At 36.9% G+C, this 27,663-nt stretch overlaps 1 protein-coding gene across 6 annotated transcripts in view; it reads left to right on the top strand.

The window, feature by feature from the left end:
- SUGCT (succinyl-CoA:glutarate-CoA transferase) overlaps nucleotides 1-27,663 on the top strand; it is a 317,360-nt gene that overhangs the window by 93,230 nt on the left and 196,467 nt on the right. For all 6 annotated transcript variants that reach the window (XM_088167705.1, XM_014883473.2, XM_088167721.1 and 3 more), the window contains one exon: nucleotides 26,617-26,688. In XM_088167705.1, the coding sequence (XP_088023831.1) occupies nucleotides 26,617-26,688 (72 nt within the window). The remainder of the gene's footprint in view (nucleotides 1-26,616; nucleotides 26,689-27,663) is intronic.

Raw genomic sequence — 27,663 nt, 5'->3', positions numbered from 1 at the left:
TTAGCTCCTGTCACTCATCCTCCTATTTGCTTCCTATGGCACTAGCTTTGTGCCCTTCTCCACACGCTATGCTCCTGCTGTATTCTATGGTTTCTGATCAGGGATACTTTTCTCCCATGACTCCTTCAAAGTGAGTCTATCCAAAAATCCTCTCTACTTGGGCAATATTGGAGGAAGGTCTGGAACTGGGCTGCAGTGCTTTTTCTCTAACCTAACAGAAGTCATCCCTCCTGTGACCATGTCTCTTTTTCTGTGAATCCATCCAATGGGGAAGCATACGGGCTTGCAAGAGTGGAAGGAAAATTTAGTGGATAGTGGGTTTTTTTTGTTTTCTTTCAGTACTCAGAAAAAGTGGCATGGACGATGAGGATATTATTATTCCTGTAGTGATGTCGAAATAACCTCTAAGAAAAAAGGTGGAATTTTGGTCAATCAGCACATTATTACACACACACACACACACACACACACACCTATCTATCTGTCTATCTATCTATCTATCTATCTATCTATCTATCTATCTATCTATCTATCTAATTTTAAATCTACACTGATAGATAAATTGATAAATGATCTGTTCTTACTGAGTTTTCCCTGTAATTCAAATTAGGCAGCAGAAAATGTTCCTTGATTGTCTTGAGGAAGATGTTGATAAAAGACCTCAATTATAGCATCCAATTTAATGTGTAAAGTAATGGTTAAAAGGGATCACTCTGTAAGCTTTACACAGATACGTGTGCTTGAAAGCAATGTGTACTCTTCTAAAGAAAATTCGGTATGAACATCATTAGAGTGGTACAGCATGTCTAGCATTTGTTGATTATGGGTGTGATATTTTTGTTCTATAATAAGGTCTGTTTAGCAAAGTTGGCAAGAAATCTGTACCGTGTACTTGAGTAGATCTTGGAGCCAGAATGTACAAGTGCACTTTCAGTGGTAACCTTATAAAGCAATGCTTTTAAGTGAGGAGCAGTACTTAACATGGCCTCTATTAACAACATGTACTGTGATTCTGTATTGCTTGTTGAATTAGGGTTTTGTCTGCACTGTTCTGTCTTTTAATAGTCTGTCTGCTTTGTTTGGCTTCCTACTGTAACCTTGTTTAGGAAGAAGATGATTTCTGTAGAACCTTCAAAATAACAAATGTTTTCTTCAGATCATCCTCTGCTTAGCCCCTTGTAGAATAAAAAGCTTTATCTGTCACCCTTCTGAAGACTTGATTTTCTAAGCCTTTTTGATATTTTACAATCTGTCTAGGAAGGTCTTCCAAGTGGGTAAGAGCAAAAGTCTATTCAACATTCATTGTCATAGGGGTGGAGTAGTGCTGTGGAATTATGATCAAACTGCTCAGTTCCTGTATTTTCAGTGGCCTTGGAAACAAAATAATAACAAGAATTATAGATTTTTTCCCCCTGAGGGTGTAGAATGTAAAGAAATTTGATTTGTCTTACGGAAGAGCAACTTTGTTCTTAGGACCATTGCAGTTTAAAGTTAAGTGAGGAGATGCATATGCACAAAGCAGAATAATTTTTATGTATTTTTTTTATATACATATATGTATTCATACGTGTGTGTATATATATATATATAACCTTGTACATTTGTAGGATTTAGATATTACCTATGTAGTTGGATGAGGTAAATTCAGAAGCAGTTAGTGATAGGATGGTTATAGCTGTGCTAGGAACTGCATGTGTATGTATATAAACATATGTACACACACAAGCATATATATATGTATAGTTTAATTTTTTGCTTTAAAATAATAATTACTTATATCAGTATTGTAGCCATCATTATTAATGTTACCCTTTTTCCTATCACTTTCTTCTACATCAAAAGGTTCTACAAAGTAGACCTTATTATACATTCAATGTAAATGAAGAAGCTGAGACAGAAGTCAAGTAAGTTGTCAGCCACCAGGTACCAAAAGTCCGATTAGAAGTACCCAAAAAGTCACCATTTTACTTTGTTTTTCTCCATTAAGCAGCTCTGCATCTCATTTGGTAAGGTCAATATTTAAAGAATAAGTTTATGTTCCTTATGCTTATTATGCGGATTGCTTAGCCTAAGAGTATGTTTCAGTAGGAGGATATTCAAATACAATCGTATTTTCACCATGAGGATGGTCAGTGAAAAAAGTCTGGAGAAGTGTTGCAGTCTCCATCCTTGCAGTCTTCCAAAAACTGGTTCAATAAACCCCTGAGCCACCCATTTTGATCTCGTTGGTGTCCCAGCAGGAGAATAGGCTGGAAGTTTCTTCTTTTCTGAAGTTTCTTCCAAACTGACTTATCCAATGATCCTAAAATCAGAGGTTCATATAAATAAAATGTTCCCATCTTCTCAATTCCATTGTCAGTTGGAACAGCAGGAGAAGGGAAAATCACTGCAGAGCATCCCTGTCATTATTCTGGTCATATCATTTCATAGGGAGGGCAGTGCCAACAGCAGTGGCTGATTAAAGTAATGTTTTACAAATTGGTGCTGAGTGGCAAAGGCAGCAAAATTATGTGCACCAGCAAAAACAGTTAGGAGTGAGGAGCAGGCAGGAATACTGAACAAATGGGGAAAAAGAAGCAGAACGACCATAGTCTTCCCACCCTTCTGTAGTACAAAGTGGGTCACCATTCATGCTATTCTCTTGAAACACTGACATCTGCTATGGCTCTGCCTGAAAACATATAGCAGCTGTGGTCTGAGAAAAGCGGCCCAAAACTCTTCAAGATTGTTTTTAAAGTAAAGTTTTAGCCTTTACTGTTTCCTTGACAATGCTTCAGTCATACATTTCTGAATGGAGAATTTATAGGGAGCAAATGGGAAATAAGAATGTGACTCCAGCCCTTTGGAAAAAAGGGGACAATAAAGACCAGGACTTACTTGAGGTGTGAGCCAAACCCCTGCACCAGCATAGCTGTGATTTAGTTATGCATCTTGGCTCAGTTTGCAGTGGAGTGAAAGCCATTATTGCAGCAGAGGTGAATGCTGCAGGCCTTCTGTGCCTCAGCTCTGCAGTGAGGAAAGGCTGCATGATGTAATGCTGCAGGCTGTATGGGACAGAGCCCTACAGCTTTAAACTGCAGGTAGGGGAGCACGGTGGAGCAGAGAGAAGAGAATTGTAACCCTATTTTTCACAAGCTAAAACTACTGAAGTAATATTTCTCTTTGATTCTACTTTTTCCGTTACTTAGCGTATTTTGCCGTATGAATAAAATTGAAATGAAAGTTTGTTTCAAAAGGAAAACATTTAGCTCTGAAAAAGTAAAAATCACAAACGTTTGAAATTACTGCAACTTTTGATTTCAGCTTTGCCTAAAATTTATCTTGCTCTTTGAGATTGTGTGTTATAAGTGTTGCTGTTGACAAATAAACATTTTTTGCACTGAAAAAATTTTCAGTCCTAGAAGTATCCTGATGGATTTGACTTTGAATATATATGTCAGATGGCACCTAAGCATTGGTGTCTACTGTACCCCAAAGCATGGGTTCAGAAATAGAGAATAAACTAGGATTAGCAGGAAAAATCCCTACCTAACTTGATCAACATAGCTCCCGATAATGATGTTTAAAAAAAACAAAACAAAGGTCAGCTGCTTTTCAGCCATTGCAGATTTTTTTCTCTCAGCTTGATAGCAAATGTATTTTTCTTCTTTTCAGTTTAATCACTACTTTACAAATGCAACCAACTTAACTAGTATAGCTTAGTGTATTTCAAACAGAGTAAGTATAAAACCGTAGTAGTATGGATTCGGTTTCTGAATACTTATGGTAAACAGTCATGAAAAAGAAGGAAGGTAGACTTTGAAAGCATAAGTACAATTAAAAAAAAACAACTGACAGCCTCTAGAACTTGTCTAGAAATTGTTGATTCACTGGGGCTCAACAGGATGAACCCATATTGGGGTGACAGGAAGTTCAGTTCCCAATCAGCTTAAGTCCTAGACTTTCCTGAACAGGAATATTCAATTTTCTGAATTATATATGTTTCTAATGTAGAGGACTATTATCTTCTAGGGTCTGAGGCAAGAACACCACAGGTTTTCCTCTGGAGACATCAGATTGGACATCAACTTTTCAATCAGTTAAGAGTGACTGTGTCAAGTTGTAACCTAAGCAATTACTGTTCTCAAAGTAGTTATCTTTTCTCTCTATGTAGCTTGTTCAATTTTTTTCCCAATATACTTTATTATTTCCAGTAAATGTCCTGTTCCCTTTTCTCATAGCCTGCCCATTTTCTTACATGCATTTTCCTATTTTCTTTTTTTCCCATTTGGACTCCATCATGTCTTGAAATATATTTGAGATGCACTAATTTTCTTTTTCTTGTCATTTTCCATAATTTTATTAGATGTTGTACAGAAGTGCAAGGCTTTACTGCTAACCTGTTGGGAAATGCCAAAATGTGGAAGATCCAAACATCATTACAATCCTTCTGTCTCAAATTAAAGAGTCCCATGCAAGTTTTGAGCTCTCACAGATAAATTAAGACCTGTAAATTTGAAAAAAAAAAAAAGTATATAGGCTTCATCCAGACTGTGCAGCCTGATGCAATTTATTAATGGTACTGCATTGCAAGATGAAATAAAATGTGAACCTGAACTCTGAATTAATCTGACAGAGTTGTATGACCCAGGTGTTTTAGGAACAGCTGAATTTGTTAACAGTAAAAGCCAGCAATGTTGTCTAGTGACATCTGTGTAGGTACAGCAGACAACAAAATGGATTTCAGAAGCGTAGAAATGTTGGAAGCTTGGGTATGAAAATGTTAAATTTCGACCAGAATATTTATTGAAGAGTATAGAAACTATACTGTTTAAACAGGAAGGGAAGAGAGCCCAAGATAAACATCTATCAGGCTCTTCAGAGAGTAATATTTTGTGGGAGAACGTTATATTGCTGTGCTGTAAAATCCCAAGGACTGCAGGGGGGTTGTCCAGGTCCTTGGATCTGGTTCCACATAATACCACAGCCTAATTCTGTACACTGAAAATACTGCTAAGTCCTTTCTCTACAATGCTAGTAGAAAACAATAAAGCTCACAGTTTTGGTAGAGGATAGGTGTGACTATTGCACTACATTTTCAATTGCTTTTATAAGAGAATATGCTTTTCTTGAAATAAATCTTGTTACATATTTGTGTTCTCAATAGCCAGGTAAACCTCTAAATACAACTCATAAACAAATCATTTCATCTGAAGTAGGAATGCCATTGTCAGAGTCCTGATTTAATTGACTTAGACAGGCAATCAAGTCTGACTCTTTAGTCTCAGAGCCAGCTTTATATTCTACCAGGAGGGAAGTATACAGTGGTGAAATCATTCATGATAACTCTTTGCAGCCTCATGGGAAGAGTACCCATATAGGTTTCCAGCCCATGCTGTAGTTACAGTCATAAATAGTGTTTCATGATACAGAAAGGAGTTCATAAAATGATGTTGATATTTTTGTGATTGATGAAATGTGTGTATCAAAGCTAGTTCATTATTAAATGTGACAGGTAAACCTTTGTTAAGATGGTGAGTATATAAATGTCATAATTTGATCCATTAGCCTAATTATATTTCAAAAAGCATTTGAGTCTTCACAAAAGTTTTGACATCTGTACAAAAATCACTGTCATGGATGTATTTATCATCCAAATTTGATGATAATCCATGAAACTGAAGATAACTTGAGACATGAGATGTCTTGATTTCTGTGGCAGTTCTGGGTCTTGCTTATGAGTCATATTATGTGCTGCTTGTGTGAGTTACTGGGCATCTGACCCGTAGTGAATGAAACAACTTGTTTTTCAGAGCAAATAATGAGAAAAGAATGTGCAAAGGGTGTTTCAAACTGCAATTTGTATGTCTAGGCTTTTGTTTATTTAAGAACTGTAATATTTTAGCCTGACAGGTTTCATTTGATTCAATTTACTACTGGATTTTCTCCAGTGATACAAGAACTGGCCTAGAAGGAGGCCTGCCTTTCTCTTGAAATACAGTCATGAGACTATTTTGTAACAATGTTACTGGGAACCATGGAAGCAGTATGTCTGCGAAGCCAAGGAATTATACAGAAGAACGATGCATGCACGCAGGTAAATTTTGCTACTCACTTTTGCTTGTCTGTGACTTTCTATATTCAGAATCACAGACCCAATTAGGTTGGAAAAGACCTCTGAGATCACTGAGTCCAACCTTTGACCAAACACCACTTTGTCAACTAGACCATGGCACTAAGTGCCACATTCAGTTTTTTCTTAAACACTTCCAGGGATGGCAACTCCACCACCTCCCTGAGCAGCCCATTCCAAAGAAATTCCTCCTCGTGTCCCCTGCCACAGCTTGAGACTATGTCCTCTCATCGTGTTCATTGGAGACTGAAGCTGCATAGAACTGTTTTATTCTATGTCAAACAAATTACACTTCTTCCATATCCTCCATATCCTCCATATCCTTTTCCTAGGAGAAAAAACATTCAGAATATTTTTCCACCAAGGTTGGTGCACATGTAAAATTTAGTGGAGTAAAGAGGATCAGAAAATCCAGCTCCAAGTCACATCCCCTATTTTTAAATTTTTGACTGTAGATCAAATTGATAAGCCTTTTGAATTCTGAAGGGTAGTTATTGTATGAGAACAAAGTGGAACAGAAAGCAATCAAATGTAGCAGACTGAAGCTCTTAATTTACTAAGATTAAAACTGTCCCAATATGAAACACACATACACAAATGTGTTGTAAATTCAGGATAATTTGAATCATGAAATTAATCCAAGCCAGGAACAGTTGACTCAAATGTTTCTTGTAATTAATGCAAGCAAGACACTGGTAATTAAAAAAAAAAAAAAAATACTACCCACCCCCTAATCCTCCTTCATATGATGAAAATGCAGCAACATTTTCCTTTGACTATTGTTCTGTGTATCTTTTGTGGTGTTTTCCTCCAGTTGACAAACAGGGCATTTGGGTTTACAGAATTTTAGTAACCTTTCCATCTCACACAAAATCATATCATATGGAGACATGGAAAAAGATAATCTTTGCAATTGCTTCACACACTAAGCTTAGCTATGCTTTAAAGTGTCCATGGCAGAGTCCTGTTGGTTAGATGTGTGGGAAATTCAAAGTTCAACTGACACAGCCACACTGGCAGAAGCTGCACTGGAAACAGGAAAGTGGGATTGCTTTCCTGGCATATAGGTATCTCAGGAACTCAAATAAACTATACCAGCAAAATAACTTTCCTTACACTGCAGACTCTTGATCCACCAGAAAATTTGCTTGCATAGATCTACCATAGCTCCACTGCCTGGAATGTCTTGGACATGTTTCTTAAGCTCTTGATAGAAATAAAGTGTTAGGATATAGATAGCTTCTTTAGCTTCTGAGGAAAGACAAAACAAAGAAAAACAGGAAAACAAGAGAGTGATCAGGTGTGTTTGCAGTGGCATTGCTGGTCTATAATGTGGCAGTGCTAGAGGCTCCTCTGTATATGGGTAACAGTACCTACCTCAAAGGCCAGAGATTCGAAGTTTAAACAAGAATGAGATATTCTTTTCAAGAAAGAAACATTAAGGCTAATGAGACCTTTAATTAATTAATACCATTCTAGGTATATGGCTAATTTCTTTAAATAATTATGGAAATCTTTTAACTAAGATGCATATTCTTGTACAAAATCTGAAACATTAGCAGAAACAAATTTTAAAAGAATTTTGAAATGAGCTTTCCTCTAGATTTTTCTTGTCTTCTTGACCACTAAGGGTTTGTAGCTCCATTTATCTTAATAAAAAAAATAATTCTAGATTTTCTGCCAATTTGGATTGCCACATAAACTTCTGGTTGTGCTTGTTTAAAAAAAAAAAAAGACTGTACAAAGTTTATCCTGAAGCAGATGAGAGAAGCTGGAGAGAGAAAATAGGATTCTCTTGCATAGCTGTTTGTCAGCCATTTGCTAAAGCATCTTTTATTTAACATAACTTGAAAGGGTGATTAAAAATTTGTTTGTTTGTTTGTTTTTCCAGCAAGGTTCCTAAATAGTGAGATTACATGAAATTCTATGACTACTGATATCCTCAATTTTGAAAATATAATATCTCCAGAGCTGGTCAACAAGTCTTTGGGGTCTCATCTTTCTGAAGGCACTTCTGTAGAAAGCACACTTTATTTTAACACTAGATTTAGCTTCCTACATAAATAGTTACTTAAAGAAACAAAGATTGCATTTCGCATTGCACAATAATGCTATTATGCATTAAGAAGAGAAAATCTGTATTACTGTGTTCTTCTGTGCATTGTAAAGCAAGGTGCAGTGTGAAATTAATCCTTCTGTTTTTCCATGAAGAATGTGAATATAGTAGAGGTTACATATGTGAATTATTTTATACCTTAGCCTATTCCTCCAGCTTTATTATATATTTAAAGACAGTCTATATGATCTGTGCAGCAATAATCTATTTTTTTTTAATGTTTCCTCTATTGGATGTTTGGCCTTTCATTTTAAACATTTATGATCAAGAATAACATATTCAGAGCAGTAAATAAAAAATAGTGGAAGGTAGAAAAAAATCTAAAAACCAAAAAATATTCCAGGTCCTAATGGGTTTTTTTCCAAATTATTTAAAGTTTAGACATCTTCTTTTGACATATTTTTATTTTTTAATGTTTTGAAAAACTTTGATTATTCCAATAGTAGGATTATGCAAGATTATGGCATCGGTTTGGACCCTACACCTGGTCAGACAACGTTAATGGAACCAAGCAAAAGCCAAGCATGGCAAAAACAAGAGATGGGGCAGTCCTGTGGAGTGACCATGAATTTGATTTTGAGAGTCGCACTGCAAATGGAATATGAATTTAGGGATTGTGTCTGATCTGAATGCCAATCCAGTGTCACTCTTCAGGATGCAGATCACAGTGGAGCCTTGTCCTCCTGAAAGGGGAGAACAGAAAGCACACACTGCAACTCGCTTCCTTTTTGTGAAGGCTAACACTATGGGCACCTGTAGCATGTGACAGGATTTGTATTCCTTGGGTAACAATATTTTTGTATTTCTCTGTGCATGCCACAGAAAGAAGTTTAAGAAATGGACACCCCTTGTCTTTAAAAATGTTGTAGGAGTGGAAACACCGTCCAGAGACTTACCTGTCTGCAAAACAAAGGTATGACAATCTAAGCAGAGAGACTGGTTGTGCTATTCTTTGTTATATTACAGAATGCATTGTCTTGAAGTTTTGAAGGTTAAGGTACTTCTCTGTGGTTTCAGACCTGATTGAAAACTATTTTAGCCTGGTTTTCTGCAGTGTGTGCTTTTTTTAGCTGTTAGTGAAATTTTAGCTGGAAAATAAAATAGAAAGAGAGCATGCTTTGAACAGCACCAGCATCATAGTTATGAATCTGTAAGATTGAGTGGCATTGACAAAATTGAGGAAGCTTAAATCCCAGTGTAATGTACTTATAATTTAGTGTAGAATGAGGATCAGATACAATATATCAAATGGGAAGATGAAACATCAGGTAAATATTTATAATTTTGAATAATATGTTAACATTTATAACATAAAGTTATATTTTTAGAAGCCTGTCACTTTGAGTGTCTGAGATGAAAGGAGGTATGCTTGAAGAAGGGAGTAGTGTTGGCTTTCCTGCCCAATCAACAAGAGAAGTCTCCCTTCTATGTTGCTTAATAAAGGCCAGTAATTTTGTTCAAGTTCCTTTGGAAAATGTGAAGTTCTAAACATTTTTTTTATTATGGCCTTATTCAGTAGTAACAGATGAGTTTAACTTTCTTTGTCATCTTCATAATTTTCTTTTGTATGCACCTATATTTTGCATGGCCAGTGTTGTAATACAAAAGAAAATATTAGATTAAGGAGACAATTAGCTTGTGCAAATTGATTTTATTTAATGAAATGATGTCTCGTTATTGTGTATTGACCATAGTAAAGTCAAACCAGTTTGCAATGACTGAAGAGAATCTAGTGCAGGATTCCAGTCATGTAGTCTTCATAATATAAGAAGAACAAAGGGACTTGGTAATGCTGCTGGAGGTTCTTTCCAGATATCTTTTTCTGTTTCCATTTGAAAATAATTTAGAATAAATTTGGTGAATCACAATATTACAGCCTTTAATCATAAGCATGCCGTCTGATGCAGACATGGGTGAATGAAAATTAAAAAAAAATCACTTCTTTGTAATGAATCTATTATCATTCCATGGGAAAGTTAAAAAAAAGATTTGTTCAACCTTGAATGATATCATAGGATCTGTGGTAAACAGCTAGATTTGGATGATGTGTTACTTTGTGGCATCACTCAGGGTTGTATCATTGTATGCAAACACTTGAAAGAAAAGACCAAGAAAATTACAAAAGGCAAGATTAAAACACAGCCATTGTTCTCTGGCTTAAGATCATAAAAGGGAGGAAATTCATAGTTACAGATCCAAACCTCAAGTATCTGAGCACAATGCAGTGCCAGCCTTAATTTTACATAACTGTACCCTGTTATAAGTAGACATTGGTGGTTTGATCCTGAATGATGAGTTATATTGCTCTTAGCAGCTGAAACCAGGACAATAATTTTATTTTAATGCTTGGCTTTGTTCAGTGAATAGACTTTTTGAATCACTTGTAATTGTTTTCTTTATGTTTTCTTGCCAATTGAAATAAAACAAACCCTAATAAATAGGGGGTTTTTTTTGTTTTTTTTCCAAAAGTTATCCTTAAAACTCTGCTATATAACATTTTGCTAAAATGGAAATGGGAAATTATGAAGAAGAGCCAGTGTCACGCTTGGATTTCAGGAATGTTGAAACTTTTATGTCAAGTTATAATGTCTATAATCCTGCAGAAGCTTTATTAAACAAAAAACAATCCAAACACTTAACTGATGGAGGAAGTAGTTAATAGTACTGTTAGCACAGAATAACGAGAGTAGTACAGAGTTTTTAAAGTATCTGCAATTAATTGAACTTCTACTTTTGTTCTACTTTTCTTAAAAAGTTCTACTCTCCTCAGTTCTCGGAAATTGTAATGAGGGTAGCAGAAACTGCTTTAAAGGATGTCAGATTGTGGATGTAAAATGTAGAGGAGAATAGGCAATAACACAGAATCTTATCTTGACATTTAATCCTAAGGATATTGCTTCAAAGATTCCAGCGGGAATGATTAGCAATTTCCTGACAAGACATGGAAAGGCCTTCAGCACTTCAAAAGGCAGAAGTGACCTGCCAAACAGTTAAAGAATAAAAGCTAGTGTCTGAGAAGGTGTGGCTGACTTGAGAGAGGAACGGTTGTAGTTTCTCAGAGTAATTTTAATTCTGTCACTGTAGCAAGAAGCCACAACAGTATTTATGCAACTTGCACCCTTTCTAACTTTTTTCAGATTTGGAAGGATTCACTGGAGCAGAGCTGGAAGTTGAAGAGCCAAAAGTCCAAAATACTGTAGCTTTCTTGCAGTTTTGAGCTCTAGTCAGTTTTGAATGGTAGTTTACATATTCTCTTGAGTAGAAATTACTAAAGGTATGGGAAATTCACATTGCAGATAAACTAGTCTCTTGGGTATTTCAGTGAAATGGAAAGGGCCCTGACCCACAGTCTGAAAAATTACAGCTCATGAGATGAGAGGGATGAAGTGGTCTGTGATAAATCTTTTGCTCATCAGTATAACTGTGGATATCACTAAAAAGATTTATACATGAAAAAGAAAACTATGGAAATAGAGGGACTAAGAAAACTGCTTTGTGAATATGAATGATAGTGCTACACTGAGCAGCATGAATAATAGCTCTGTAGAATGATATACCATGGTAGACCCACAGCACAGTTCAACCATCAAAATGTTGCCTCAGAGAATTGCTGAATGTTGGATTTTCTTGTCTGGGGTTTAGTAGTTCCCTTCTCTCTTCTAGTTCTGTAATCTCTTTAATAATACATTGTTTGGGATTGTCTCTTATTGAAGGGAAACTGCCCCCTTTTTCATCTCAATGCCCATCCTTGGATTCTTCAAGTATTCTCTGATATATATATATATATATATATATATATATATATATATATATATATATATATATGTGATGCTCTATGAGAATGTCTCTGAGTTCCAGGGCTGGGGATTTCACTCTGATTTTCTATGCAATCTCTTTCATTTATATTAGTGTATTCTTTCCTCTGTTGTTGTGCTCGACCTGGTGTTATGGAATCTCTTTCTGAGCTGCTCTCTCTGTTGATTTTGTTTTGGGTTTTTGGGGGTGGTGGTGGTTTGGTTTTGTATTTTTTTTGGCATAGTTACTGTAAGGTGCTTTTACCATGAGGCACCTGCTTGTAAATCCACATGCATGTCACACCAGAGTCCTGTGTCTGCTCTGGCACTGGGCTAAGCACAAAAAGCTCTACAGGTACTTCCCTAAGATACATCACTGTATGAGTTTTTTTGCAGTGTAATGTGGGGAAACATTTCATCCAAAGGCCACTATACAAAAATGTTTTTAACTTAACTAATTAAACCACATTCATGGATTTTGTAAAAGCCAGTAGCAAGGCGTGGATCCAAGTTTAGATTATGATGTTTTCCATCTGTTAACATGAATGCAACTCTCATTTTAGGAAGAACAGATAATTCAGGGCATGAGATGCAGTGAAAAACATTTCAAGAGTAGCTCATTGCCTTTACAAGTCAGCAGCATATTTTTCCAGATCTCTTGTGTAGATATGGAGACAATTGATACCCCATGTCATGAGCAGCTGCAGAATCCTTATGCATCTTCTGTGCAGATCTGGCATGGCTTCTTCTCCAGCATGGAGGACACATTCCTAGACCTTTGTAAAGTGCTTTGTTTGCCTGTGCATAACAAGGACATGCCTTGCTGTGATACTTTACTGCTGCTTTACTGTTACTTGGTTTTTGGTTATTTGCTGATGCCCACAGTGTGTAATTATGTATTTCAGTGACTTGTTCAAAACCAGAGGGCGGAAAAATGTTGATTTCTTTGAAATAACATCTGTTTTTTTAAGAAGAAGTGTGAGAGTTCTGTTGAAGCCACAGTTTTGCCCAGCCTTCATCTAGAAAGGATAATACTTGCCTGTTAGTCAAGGTTGTCCAGATAAAAGGCCCCTGAATGGGGGTATGGAGGAAGAATGTGTGACAGAAAGATAATCTGGAGATCCCATCTTTTCTATCAGTTTTAAATTTACTAGTGGCTTATTTTATTTCTGACTCACATGTGGAGTCACTAAGTTTAGTTTTTTAATGGACCAGAAATTCTCAGCCACCCTGCCTCAAAATGTGAGAACACCTGTCAGCAGGACTTTTTCTTGTGTTCTTAGCAGTATATAATTACATGCTGTTGGTATGATTTGGCCAACTGAGGCAACATGGCATAGTCAACCAATTTAGTTGACAATAACGTTCCTATGTGTCTGCTCACTTTAGAAACATGCTAGCTTTCTGACAAATCTTAAGGGGAGCAGGGATGGACTTCATTAGTAGTAGGTTTGTGCCAGTAATCTGGCTACAGGCTGTTTAGGACTCTGCCCATACTGAAAAATAATCAGTTCTAGAGCTTGTAGTTTACTTCCATCTGAATGCCAGCTGGGCCAGGAAAACAAACTGATCTGAACATTATCATAACTTTTTTATCCAAGTTTGTGTTTACAGCTACATTTATTGATGAAATGATGAGACTTTTTCCTCTGCTTCTCTTTGGTTCCTGACAGCCCTATGCTACTCTAGACAACACAGGCATTTGTAATCAAATTCTCCCCCAAAAGGTCATTATCCAGATCTAACTCTTATATTAGCTGTCAGTTTTAGAATAATAAAGTACATAATTTTTGAATCAGATGTTTGCTCATTTCTGTGCACCTAACAAAGTTTAGGAACTCCTATGTCTGTCATTATTCAAGTTGATGCTGGTCTGTATCCACAAAATACTTCCCTGACAAACCTTTGTTTTAGACATCTGGCTGTGGACAATTGTGTGGAAAGCACAGTCTGCAGAGCAGTTAGTGGAATGACTGACAACTTGTTAGGGTTTGCAGAATTTCCATCCCAGAATCCCCATGTCCTTCATTCCCTTCCTTATGTGAAGAGGTGTTTTGGTTGGAATGTTGTCCAGAAAAATGTTCCAGCCCTCTCACTTTTCCTATTCACTACTTCTTTTGCAGTTGGGATGGGAGCAATTATGATCCCAAGTACATGATAATAATGCTTTTGCTTTCCTTCTCCTGACATGCCTGTGCCTTCTACCATCTCATGTGTGATTCTTGTTTTAACACGTTTGTGACGTAACTTTTGTGATGTCTAAATTTACATTCTGCTAACTGATATGAGAAGAGAAAGGGAAAACCTAACAGTACCCTCTGAAGCTGTCTCTCTTTCTGCAAACTGCTTATTGTAGGTCGCATTTTAACAGTGTAAATGCAATAATGATCAGTGGAAATCTTCATTCCCTTCTCATTGCTGCCTAAGTTCATGATTCTTGATGTCAAGAGCAGATTAGCAGCAGGAGGTTTTCAGAAACGTTCAAGTAGGAGCTGAGCACTGCTGTTCAGAGACATGTATGCTCATGTGCATAGGTATTATTGAAATACCCCTGGGTCCCAGCCTGGGTACTATTAGCAGTATAATCATTCTGGATCCCATTTTACAAGTACTTGTAGCAGCTCAGGAAGCTCAGGAAGACTCTTAGGGTTCACATTCTGTTCACATTCTGCGATCTGGTGAAAACCAGGACAAATGTGAGGTCAGTTATCATAGAATGGCTTGGGTTGGAAGGAACCTTAAAGATTTTTAAGTACAAACCTCCCTGCCATGGGCAGGGACTACTTCCACTAGAAGTGGAAGTTATCCTTATTCTGAGTTACCCTTGATACTTCTGCAGAGTTTCTCATAAAGGAACAGAAATTGTCTAGTCTAAACCTTGAAATGCCCAAACTCTCAGGGTAGGCAATCCTATGCCACCATAGACTTCCCATTATTTATTCTGTTTCCTCAGGTTTTAAGTCCAAAAAAATTTTAAGTGAGTTTTAAACTTCTGTGAGGGAAGGCTGCCCTCCTGTTTTATATATTTGAAAGCCAAAGTTTTCTTTGTATGTGAAAGGAATACAAATCTTACTCTATAAGATCTTCATTTTTTTCTGGAAGGTGAAGTCCAGTCCACAACCATATGCCTCACTCATCTTAGTTGATTTTGCATTCTTTATGGCAGCTTAAGGTTGCTTTGTTTGCTTACTCGGTGTATTTTGTTTTAACTTGTGCAGATTTTGAAAGGAAAAAGACAGATCAAGTAGCTGGAGAAATACATTCTTTGTCTTCAAAATCTTATGCTTCAGTACATAACTTGATGTGAAAATTGGTATGCCTCCCTGCATAATTTTCTCTAGCAGCCATCCTTCCCACTTATAAGCAATGTCTAACAAATTTATCAATGTCTAACAAAATTCCCAAGCTTTGTAACTGCGGAAGGAAATGTATATTGGAAGAAAATTAAATGTACCAGAATCCCACTGTTACTGAAACTGTCTCTGTACTAATTAGTATAACCATTTAAATGTATTTTGTTACTCTTGTCTATGTATTATTTTTTGATACTTTTGAAAGCAAGGTGTAAAACATCCCTATGCTTTCATCAGCCCACTGTGGGGAGGAAGAATGAGTGCCCTTGTAAATCCGTGCACCTCCTCTCCTTATTTTCTCCTTCTTCCCTCTCTCCAAGTGAGGCAATCAGATATTAGCTTCGTATAATCTAGGGACAAGGACCTTTTTTCTGTGAAAGGTCATTTCATAGCCAACTCCAGGGAACAGTGGGCAGGCAGCACTTCAGGCTGTCATCAGGGGTGCAAGAAGAGGCCAAGCTTCTGCCAGCAGCCCATTTTAGTCCTTCCCAGTACAATGGCAGGTCTGTGTGCTGGGCTTGCTGCTGCCCATTTGATGCCAGCCCCAGTGTCACCAGAAGGCCATCTGGATCATTAGGAGACCAGCCCTGTGACTTCACCGATGCAACAAAGAGGGAGGGGAAAGCGTGATGAAGGTCAGGTGCCAGGCTGCTTCTCCAGACTTGCTGGCACCATCCCTTCACCATAGCCAGACTGGGGCCCTTGGCAGCTGGGAACATTTCTGTGACAAGACTCATTCTCTCTTTGTGAGATGTTCTCTCTTACAGGAGGTCTTTGCTGTTTGCATGTAGATTGTAACGTGACTGTGCTGTGGTGTTTGGATTGCAGTAGCTGGATAGTGTTAAACCTATTTAGCTACACGTGACTAATTAATTAAACTAATGTAACATTATGCTATGCATATTTGCTTTGGGTTACTTTCCCTACGCTGTCTTTTGTGAAAATGTGTGAAACAATGGTGTTTTTTGCTAAAGGCTCCAGCAGAAGCAGTGTGTGTTCACGCTCACTTGTCAGATGATTGAAGTGCAGTGATGCTGTTGCAGTGTTCTGTCCTGCTCTAAAGAAGGCTCCTCAAAAACCTGAGTAGAAAAAGAATTTGTGAGTTTCCTGACTGCCAGTCAACAGAGAGGAGCAATGAATCAAATTAGGACTGATGTTGATGAAAATCATCAGAAACATCAATGAGGACATAATGGGGGTTGTACAAAATTGTCTGTATAACATGTAACACTTTCATAACTTAAAATAAACAGTTTATGGCAATTATCTGTGGCAGTAATTTTGCACTTTTCCTGATGTCACAGTGTTTGGCAGAGGTACATATAGTCCTTAACCTTTGAATTCACCATTTTGGTTTACAATTGGGCTTTTCTTTAGGAAAGTGAAAAGTAAGGGTTTAGACTGACAGTAAAATTAAATTTGCTGCTTATGCCAAGAAATTAAAACTCTGTGATACTGGGTGGTCTTCAGAGTCAGAATCCTGCCCTAAATAAGCTTAGACTCCTATGAATCTCATGATTAAATCAGTATTGTCCTTTGGGTGTTCATACTGTCATGTATGAGAAACAGGCTGCCCCTCAGCCATCCAGAACGAAAAAAAATATTATGGCAGCATAAGGCAAGATGAAACCTCAAAATCAATGTAACAATTCATAAGAATGAAGAGTTTGTTGAAGAACAACATGAGTACCTGTAAGTGAAAACTTGGGAGTATTTTCCTTTCAAATCTGAAGGGGGAAAATGTGGGATCAATTTTGGAAACTGGAATTTTTGACCTCTAGTTTTGTCTTCTCATGTTGTCTTTTCACACAGTTTTACTGCCATACCTATATCCATCAGATTTTGGGACTACAAGGGTTGCAAGGAGATTGTGTACAAATGTGGATGTAGATTTTAGGGTGTGATAATAGAAGCACACTTGTACTGTGTTGATACCACAGAACGTCTTCTTTTGTAAAGGATAATTATGTTTGTTATGCAAAAGTCCTTTTCATGAAGATGTGTGATAAAAACCAATATAGTAGCTACCACTACACAGATTTCCTCAGCTCTTCATCAGTAGATAATTTGACAAGTTAGGTAATAGAATGAAAATTGGTTAGATATTGGCCAGGAAAATAGTAAGTTGACAAAAGGTATAATATTTTGGTTTCTAATTGCAGTGATTTTCAAAATTTAAAATTTAAATAATGCTAAATTTTAGAAAGATAGAATTTTAATTCCAGTAATGTGATATTAAATTTCAATATTTTTTCAGACTAAAAGAGATGGTTAAAAAAAACTGGAGAAAAACAGAAGTATAAACTTTATAGTTTTTAGGAAACCTAATAGAACTTTACAGGAAAATTAAGAGGAAGTGGTGTTCTGATCTTTTTTTAGACATAATTAAGCATTCCACTCATCAAATGTTATTTTTCTATTTTTTTAATAGCTCTATACCAGCACTATTCTTATGGCCTGGCAATGAATTTTTGGCATATATTCAGAAGTTTAAATAATGTGCATCCTAGATGTCCAGCCAGTTCAATATTTAAATCCTTGATTAGAGAAAAATTAGTGTTTTAGACTACATGCAATAAACCTCAGTGAGTCTGTCTGACTTGAAACTACAAATCAAGGATACTGAAGAGTCAAGGTTGAAGTATTTGAAATCCATCCTTAGTTCACTGTACTTAGGAGTAAATAGGATCATGTAGTATTTGACAGATATATTTACTGAGAAAAAGGTGTAAAATACGGCAAAAGCACATTAGCAGAATGGAGTGGAGTTGTGCTCTCTGCAGCAAAATGGCAGTTTTCAAATAGGACTGCTATTTATTTTAAGTTATGGAAGTGCCAAATTGTGAAACCTGGCCAATTTTGCACCTCTATAATTGTTCTGTCATCATTGGTGTTTTTTCTGATTTTCACCAGCATAATTGCTAATTTGGTTCCTTGCTCTTCTCTGTTGACAGGTTGTTGAGAGACAAATTATTTCGCACAGTTTTTCGAAGAGCCTTCTTTACAGCAGGACACTAAGTTATTGAGACCTTTAAATTCATATCACTGCCTGCTCAGTCTGAGTTAGAGTTTAGCTGCACTGGGTCATCTGCAGCTTGAAATTCCAGACTGATTGCAGAACTCAGTATGGCCCCTGACTCACTATAAGTTGCCAAATAGGTAGTCAGTATTACAAAACTCACCTTTGGAAACTGTGCCACTACAGCACTTAATGTCAAAGGGTAGGGAGGGAAAAGGGACAGAAATAGCGACACAAATTCTCTCTGATGAGTTCTGCTAAAAACAGAAATAAGACCTCTTTTAGAATTACATGCTAAATAGCATTTTTAAAAACCTCATATTTGAGTAGATTTTCCAGACAGCTACAGGTTATGATTATTGGAAGATGTAAGAAATATTTGTCATTTCTGCATCACTAATGCCTGGAAGCCTGTATCAGGATCAAACTGCGGTCATATGTGTTGTTTTTCAAATGAAATGTTTTCATTGCATTCTTTTACTTTAAAAGTGAAACAAAAATACAATGCTTGCAATCCCAAAATTGGAAGAAATTGTGTGAACTATTGTGTGAGAAGGAAAAAGAATAAAGAAACATAGTTTGGATTCAGGCTTGTGAGACATTATAAATGTTGAGAAAAATATTGTTTAAAAACTGGCTCTGCAGTGCCCTTTAAAATCAGTAAGCGTCTATTTTAATTCCCATATAAGTAGTAACTGGCTGCTGTCTGTATATATACTTAAATGTTGCTTGCTGTATAAGACCTTGTTTGCTTAATTTCAACCTAACTGAATTTTTATGGCTGTGCTATAAACCTCTCAAAAATAGTGGCTTAAATGGAAATGCTGACACGACATTAATTACACTGGCTCCAGTGTGATACTGTGATTAAAGTTTATTTATTTTGTGTGTGTGTCTCTGTGTGTATAATTTCATTGTTGAAAAACTAATGGAAAACTAATGTGGCAATGGAGAATATGATTCTGTGCCTGATATTTTTCAACAGGAAGAAACAGTTTAAATGCCAGTTTACAGTACTAGATAATTTATTTTTAATTGAGGTATAGTTTAGGTATTTAAAATTTTAGAAATTTGGGAAAGTGACAAGTTTCCCACTTTAAAGCTGTTCGCTGTTCTTCCAGGAGTTTTTAAATGTCTTTTTGGGTGGTGAGGCTAAATGTATATTGCATTAGAAAATGAAAAAAATGGTTTCATTTCCTTGGTAGCATATGTTCTTTGAAATATTCTGGAGAAAAGTCTTGTCTGAAAGTATGAGGGTATGCAATCCAAAGTTAACATTCTATTACTATTGAATATGAAGTAACAACTGTAAAAGTCCATTTGGTAAATAGCTTGCCCAACTGGTATTGTTAGATTACAGACCTATGTGTTGCATCTAGTCAATTGGGAAATGAACAGTGCAAATGCCATATGGTCAGATGAAGAGTAAGTGAGGGAAAGTGAGATCCTGTCTCCAACATGTTTATTAGGATAGTGAGCTGGGATTGGAGAAGCCTTGGATTCAGTCTGTTTCCAGCAGTTTATAATTCCCATATTAGGCAAGAACTGGATAAAATCATGACATGGTCTGAAGAGCAGTTCTAAGCTGTTCTGTTTCCTGAAGGAGTGTTGAGAGTAATACACTATATTGCCAAATACAGATATCCCTGTTTGATGCTGGGATTTTGTGTAAATTTCGTTGCCCCTTTCAGGAAGGTGCATTCACACTACTTTTAGTGGTTAATCAGCTTTGCTCGTGGATCAGTTAGGCAGCATCCCTTTTTTCTCGATTCACACATATATGGAACTTGAAGGCTGATCAGGAAAATTGTCTAATGAGTTGTAGGTTCTACAGATGTGAATCGTATCCGTGTCTGGTAGTCTGTGGTGTGCCTTCCTTGACATCAGTGCTGGTGTTCTGCCTCATCTCAGGGACCAAAGTAATTATTCCCACTCTTGCCATAAACACCTTTCCTAGAAGCTCATGGCATTCAGTCAATTTTTTTTTTTTGGCAAGAGAATTTTTGCAGGTATTGTTAATGCTAATCTGTCAGGTAGACTGGCAGCTGTGAAGATGCAAGGCAGCATGTCCTGCAACATGGTAGAGAAGCGAGAGACAAGGAGGGTAAGTTGAAAAGATCAGAGAGGAAAAATGAAATCTTTGTGTGGAATGTCCTTCTTCAGTCTGCTCAGTGAGAACATTCAGCATTCATTAATCCAGTCCATGAAATTTACATTTTTTTATTTTTACTGTTTGCTTTCACTGGAAGAGAGTGCAAAGTAGGCAAATAGTTTCAAAGTGTGTGGTCTTTATGGTTTATATGTATTGCTCAGAACTACCACTGACCAAACTTCTTGGTCTTGTTCCCATTTGTTACAGTAATTAAATATTAAGTTGTTATGAAAGGATTGTGCCGTTCCCTTGAAGGAAGAAAGAATGTGACTCCTCCATGGTTCTGTGGCACAGCTGATGTTTTATTCAAACTAATGTGTAAAGGTAGAGAAATTATGTGCAAAGTTTATTCCATCTGGAAGGAATGTAATGATTCTGGATCTGAAGCAAAACTGAGAATCTCCTACACTGCAGTTCATTAGGTCGGTTTGGAGAGAGAAAATCAACATATACTGTAGATACATTTGGTTGGAAGGACAAGGGTGCCTGTACAGGTCAGTCAAATCCTGAATGCATCACTTTCTTAATTGTAGCCTTTAATCTGCATTAAGACTAGATATTGTTTGTCCTTAAATGACCTTTACATTGAATTGAATATTGCACTGGAAAAGTTCAAAGTCTAATTGAAGACAAATTATGTAATAAAACTCTGTAGTTCCAAGCCTGCAAGAGACCAGCTCTTCTTTTTGACCACACCCATTAATACCAGGGAAGTACTTCTGTTAACAAAGACCTGTGTATGGTCACCTAGTGTCTCCCTGATTCTGTCAATGAGAAAATGGAGGGGAGAGGAAGGAGTGACACTTGAAAAACAATCTCTTAAAAAATTGTTAATGATATATTTCAAAGCTTAATTTGAAAATACTGGCTTGGCTTTTCCTGGTGTTATGTTTAAGACTTCACAAGAAGGTGTCTTTGTTCTGCACTGATCCCAGCTGGTCCCAAAGTTTCATTCAGCCTCCACATGAAGCTGCGTGCTCCCATGTCAGCCTTGGGAGGGAGCTCAGAGGAGTCTTCTGCTGTAATGCCATCAGAGACAGCTGCCTGTTGTGCTGACAAACACGTAACTTACAGAAATTCTGTATCTAGCCTTTAAACAAGGATGCCATCATTCCAAGATCTTAAGCAAGCTGTTTGATGATGCCAGTTGAAGGAAACAGCCTCTTGCTCTGTAAGACCAAAACCAGTTTGAATGCATGCAAAAATTTAAGTCCCTTTAAATCCTGCTCCAGAAGTCGTCAATACATACTGACTATCCCATAACCTTCAACTGTTGCCCTTGTGATTCAGAGTTGGATGCTTTTAGGGATGCTACTATTCAAGTTTATAGATCAAAAGGCCAGCTATCTTGAAAGACACTTCAAATCCAAGGGTGTCTAACATCAGGTATTCCCAATGAAAAGGGATTTTAAGTATCTCTGTAGATCCTAATTGGTATTCACACTGGAACATGAGATAGATAAGAAAACTCATAAATATGAGTAATACATCATTTTTACCATATCTGTACAAATGTTCTGCCAAGGGGAGGTCTGAAAAGTTTCAAATATTTCAGCCATTGACAGCCATTATCAATAAATAGGCCAATATGATAACTGGTAATAAAAATAATAATTTTTTTTTTAGATAATTAACATCTCCTTTTAACCTCTTCTAAATAGGAGGTAATCCTACAATTCGAAAAACTCAATGCTTTGTTCTGTTGGTCTCTGCAAATATTGTTTGGCCTCCAAAATCTGTGGAATGTACAAAATGGAGAAGAGTGGTTGATACATGATCCACCAAGATATATACCACCAAGGAGGTGGTTGTGCTGCCATTCAGAGGCACTGTGACAGGCTGGAGAATCAGGCCATCAAGAACGTAATGGAATTCAACAAAGGAAAAGTACAAAGTCCTGGACATGATAGGAAACAATCCCATGCATCAGTACAGACTGAGAACGACCTTCAGGAAATCAGCTTTACACAAAAAAACCTGGAGGTCTCGGTGAACAAAAAATGGAATATGAGCCAGCAATGTGTCCCTGTGACAAAGAGATCATTCTGGTCTGTATAAGGAGGAAAATTGTCAAAAGGTCAAAAGAGGTGATCCTTCCCTCTGCTCAGCACTACTGAGGATGAATAACCACTCAATCCAGTTGTAGGTCCACAATGGGGTCTAATTCTGGGGTTCCTGGCACAAAAATATGCCTGTACTGAACCAGGTCCAGTGAAGGGCCAAGAAAATAATTAAGGACTTGAAACATCTTTCATATGAGGAGAGATCTGGGACTGTTTAGCCTAAAGGATCAGAGAGGAGGCTCAAGGAGATCTTATGAATGTGTATAAATACCTGATGAAGGGTACTAGACCATTACCATACACAGCTGTGAATGTTCTCGTTATTTTTATTTCCTTGTTTCAAATACTGAAAACTGACCTGGACTTGTGATCATTTTATTGGAACTGCCATGTCTTTTGTCTAGTCCCTTATATTTTAAAGATTTTTTTGGTGGAATCAACATGCAAATTGAAACACATGCAAAGGTGTTTGTGTATGATTGATGATTGCCATAGAATATAGAATTAAAATTCATAAAACAGGCAATAAATAAAAAGACCAATGGTCTTTCATTAGTGCCTTCAAAACTGGCAATTTTTGAAAAGCTATTGACTTAGAGCAGTGGAAAAAAGGCTCTTTTGGTCTAATTATCTCAGCAAGTCTTTGCTTGATCTGGTAATAACTTAGGTTAGGTTTGGCCTGCACCTTTATTGTGTAGTCTATGTAACATATTTGGATTTGGAGAATACTTGTAAGCCACACAAAACATTCCTGAAGGTGAATAGAGTTTATATGCCATGTGGTTAGGGAGATTAAAGTATTTTAATAGGCAAAGTATCTCAGGTGTATACTGTGTTCTAGGATCAAAGTTGGAAAAGTGCTGAGTCTTAATAAGGTCCTGTAACATTCATTTGACAGTGTGAGGAGGTGATGCATGCACACTGGACCTTGAGATCTGCCTTTGAACATGCATGATGTCATGTACTAGATATCATTCAATGGGAATTTGCAGGTTATTTACTTGGAAACGCTCAAGTTTTTGCACTGAAAAAGCTACACTTCAAATGCTCACAATCTTTCTCTGCCTTTTCCATGAATAAGATGTCAATTTTTTGCTTGGTATTTGTTTCTAGTCTTCACCAAATGATGTGCTATTGCTCAGGATACCTCGTGGGAGTAACGGGTTAACTCATGATTGTACTCTGAAGAGTCTTGTCAGAAGGCCTTATTCTTCAGAAAAAATCGGAAGGGGAAAAGGACTTTTGCCTTGTGTGTGTAGTGCCTTTTACTGCACTAATGTGAAATGATTCGATGTGATGGACAGCAGTTTATCAAAACAAAATCTCATTAAAATCTGTCTGCACTTTGCCCTTACTCCCCCTTGTATAATAAGATTGTGAAGCTTTCTGTGACCAGACAGTAACCTGTGGTAACCTGTAGTGTGTGTACATTTATGGGTGATGAATAAAACCATTGTCACCCTTAAATGTTGGCATCAATATTGTGTTAGTAACATTTGGAAGTTTCTGCTTTGTCAGCAGCAATGACTGGCAAATAATCAGCTGTTTTGTAATGGGAAGCTTAAAATAGCAGTGAAGACATTTGATTTAAGCTTCATGGAAAAAGACACTGCTGCATTTATTATGATACCATTTTTGTTGTGTAAGGATGACATGATTGTTATTTTAGCTTTTTAGACATACAGTGCAATTAAGAATAATCAGTTTTCCCACACATTCCACAAAGCAACTGAAGCACACATGCTAATAACCAGGCCCTTAAATTTAGAGTGACTTCCGCTGCTGCATGGGCAGCCAGTGGGTACAGATGCGTGTTTCACAGTGCTAGGCAGCTATTGTGTGCCTGCAGCCTTCCTACAGAGATGTGTGTCTCGACAGAAGCTGCTGATAAATAATAAACTCTCTAAGATTTGCCCATACTGCCAATATAAATACATTTTGGAGTGCTGAGCAGGGGGATTTCTACATATGACATATACTGTAAGCTTTGTAAGCTGTAGCAGGCATCCAGACTAGAAGTTTAGAAGAAAGTACAAAACAATTCTGATTTGTATTTACAGGAAGTAATAGGTGATTACACCAACAAAAATTGTTCTGTATTACATATGCACACTGATACAGTGTTTGACCCATAATTTGTGTGACTTGCATTAGGCTGATTTTTGAACATCAGCAAAGCCAAACCAGGATTTGGGTAGGGTGTTCGGGAGACAGATTTTGCCTGTAACTAAAGGTAGTAAGTTTATACTGACAGTTTTAATTCATAAATTCAGCCCACTAAAGGCTGTTGACTGGGAAGGAGGGTCTTACATATTCTTTTACCAGGGTCTGCCATCATTGTTTTAGACAGAGGTCTTTATGAACAGATTTAGCTAAGAAATGTTTATGTGTTCACATACAAACCTTGTTTTATATTCTTTCTCTAATCTTTTTTCTGTGCTTACTGCTCTTCTCAGTGTGAGTATGTAGTACTTTATCTTATATATGTTACTAAACTTTTACTGTATTGGGGCCAAATCAGTGATGCTTTCTTGCATGCTTGGGACTCATTGTTTGCTGAATTTTATCTTTGCTTGCTATCTTAGACTGAACTACTTAATTAAATGTGTGAAAAATAAGTTGCTAAACCCTATAATTGGACAATACTATTTACCATGAACTGAAACATAGAAAGAGCAAACAGGTGATATTGTAACTATGACATACAGTTACCTGCATTTCAGAGGACATGATTGTCCACATGCAATTTTAAAACTTTGACTATACCAGATGGTAAAAGAGTCTTAGTGAACGTTTGTGTCTATATGAAAGATTGTAAGTTGAGATAGCATATTGCTCTCTGTGAAGAAGAATAAGCCACAGTGGCATGAGGAGAAATTTAATTATTAAAGTGTTTCCATTCCAGGACTTATATTTGTGTGTTATTTTACCAAAATTTATTGTGAAAATCCACACCTTTAAACGAGAGCATGATAGCTCATTAAAAAAAGAAAAAGAAAAAAAAGAAGAAAGGTTCCTAGGAATGGAAGATGAGTTTTGCTCTCTGCAAGAAAGGATTGCAAGACCTTGACACCATTAGTGTACCAGCCTATTCTGGCCTCTTACATTGAAGTCAAATCAATGGTGAAAGAGTTTTTCCCAACTGTTTGCAAATATTGGGCTGGTACCATGTGTGATGGAAACTGCAGTTATACCCCTTTGTATAAGAGAGAGGTGTGGAGAAAAGAGGAGCTGCATTATCTAATTTCGGAAGATGCCCTAACACAATGGTAAAAATTGAGGATGTTGCCAATTACAGATTTTCTTTTTTCCAGTCAAAATCTAAATGAGATGGTTTAGAGTGAAATAAAAACTGATATGTCCTACCCAGTTCGAGGTTATGTTCACCATGAAATGTGCCACTAAGGCCACTGTAATGAAGTCAAAAGTAAAAATTCCTTCTTTAAAGTAGGAAAAGAAGTCCCATTTCCTCCATGAGATCTATCTTGAGATCACTGACCAAGGTGATAGCCGTATCTCCAGCCAAGGAGCTGTAAAAATACAGTCTATCCTTTTAATTCCTGTGGAAGTTCCCAATTTGTAGTTGCTATTTGGCAATTTTTTTTTTGCTGTATTTGGTCAGGATCTGTGATGTTTCAGTGAAGCTTTCTGCTCTGAGTCAGGCTAAGAGTGAATCTGAATAAATACCTCCTGGCAAGTAAATATTATCATGGTAATCTTTCTCAGTCCTATAAATGTGGGACACATTTAGTTTCAGGCTCATGACACATTTTTAGCAAATAAACTATTAACCAAGATAACTTCTCAACTCTAGAAAAAAATTCAAAAAGGGCCTCATCCATCTTTGTGGATGGATGACTTTGAGCCACTTTTACAGAACAAGAGATTGGGTCTGAATGAAAATGTTTAAGGAAGTCATTTGAACGTTATTTACAAAGTTTTGCATCAAAGATGTGCTAATATTTTATGGTTTAGTTACAGCTTGTCACCTGCCTTTGTTCTTCCAGGCATTTAAGACCAAGGATGGCTACATCGTGGTGGGAGCTGGAAATGATCATCAATTTGTCACTGTGTGCAAGGTGTGTTGGGCAAGAGTACAGAAATGTGTAATAGGTTGGGGTTTTTTGGGGTTTTTTTTGGTATGGAAATAAGTGGTGAGTATAAATTCTAACCCTGTGGCTCTGGCTGATCATCTAAGGGACTGATGTGGGGTCTCTGTTTTGGCCCTGATTTCAGAACACACCAGCTCTAAAACTTGTAGGTACTGTGCCCCTTTTGAAGTCTGTGCACATCTGATCAACTAAAAAAAAAAGAACAACCTAACAACCTTCCAGTTTTGGAATCGTGAATATTACATAAGTCATACTCATGCCTTTTTCAGAAAGAAATATGACAATATTTCTCCATAAAATACATGATAAATTATTAACAACGCAAAGTTAGAGGTTGGGTTGTTCTGCTACTTGACTCAGTACCAAGGACATTGTCCTTTTGAGCACTTACCACGTGTTGATCTGTGCTTACTGAGAAACTTGTAGAGTTCTTAGAAAAAAATTTTACAGGACTCTGGGCTGATTTTGGAGTGCTTCAGAGATATGATGTTGTAGAACAATCTTAAAAAAAATTTTTCTAAATAAAAAGTATTAACATTCCAAATAAAAGACCCCAGTAACATGTTAAATGGGACGGGAGAATTTTTGCATATAGCATTAGACAACATTTTTTAAAATTACAATTCTAGCTATTTTAGCCATTGTGTTTATTTCTCCAGGAACTTGGATATTTAACATAAAATTAATGACACTCAGGAAATTGAGAAGTTGAGCATAATTTCCCTCCATTTGTTCATGTCAGATATTTCTCATTTCTGTGGAAGTTCACCACTAATAACTAGAATATGTAGTAAGAGGACAGTGCTTGTCTTGAGTTTCTTTGAGTACAGTTTGGGGTATGTATCCCCACCTTGCTATGTGGAGGGGTTCTGCTTTCACTTGCTTGAATTGGCTCTTAACGTCTTCAAAATTTACTCAGTGGGTTTTCTTCATAAAGGTGTC

The sequence above is a fragment of the Sturnus vulgaris genome, chromosome 1 (assembly GCF_052056855.1).
Source record: "Sturnus vulgaris isolate bStuVul1 chromosome 1, bStuVul1.hap1, whole genome shotgun sequence".
Lineage (NCBI taxonomy): Eukaryota > Metazoa > Chordata > Aves > Passeriformes > Sturnidae > Sturnus > Sturnus vulgaris.
The sequence above is the reverse complement of the archived record's forward strand: the minus strand, read 5'-3'. Positions and strand labels throughout refer to the sequence as shown.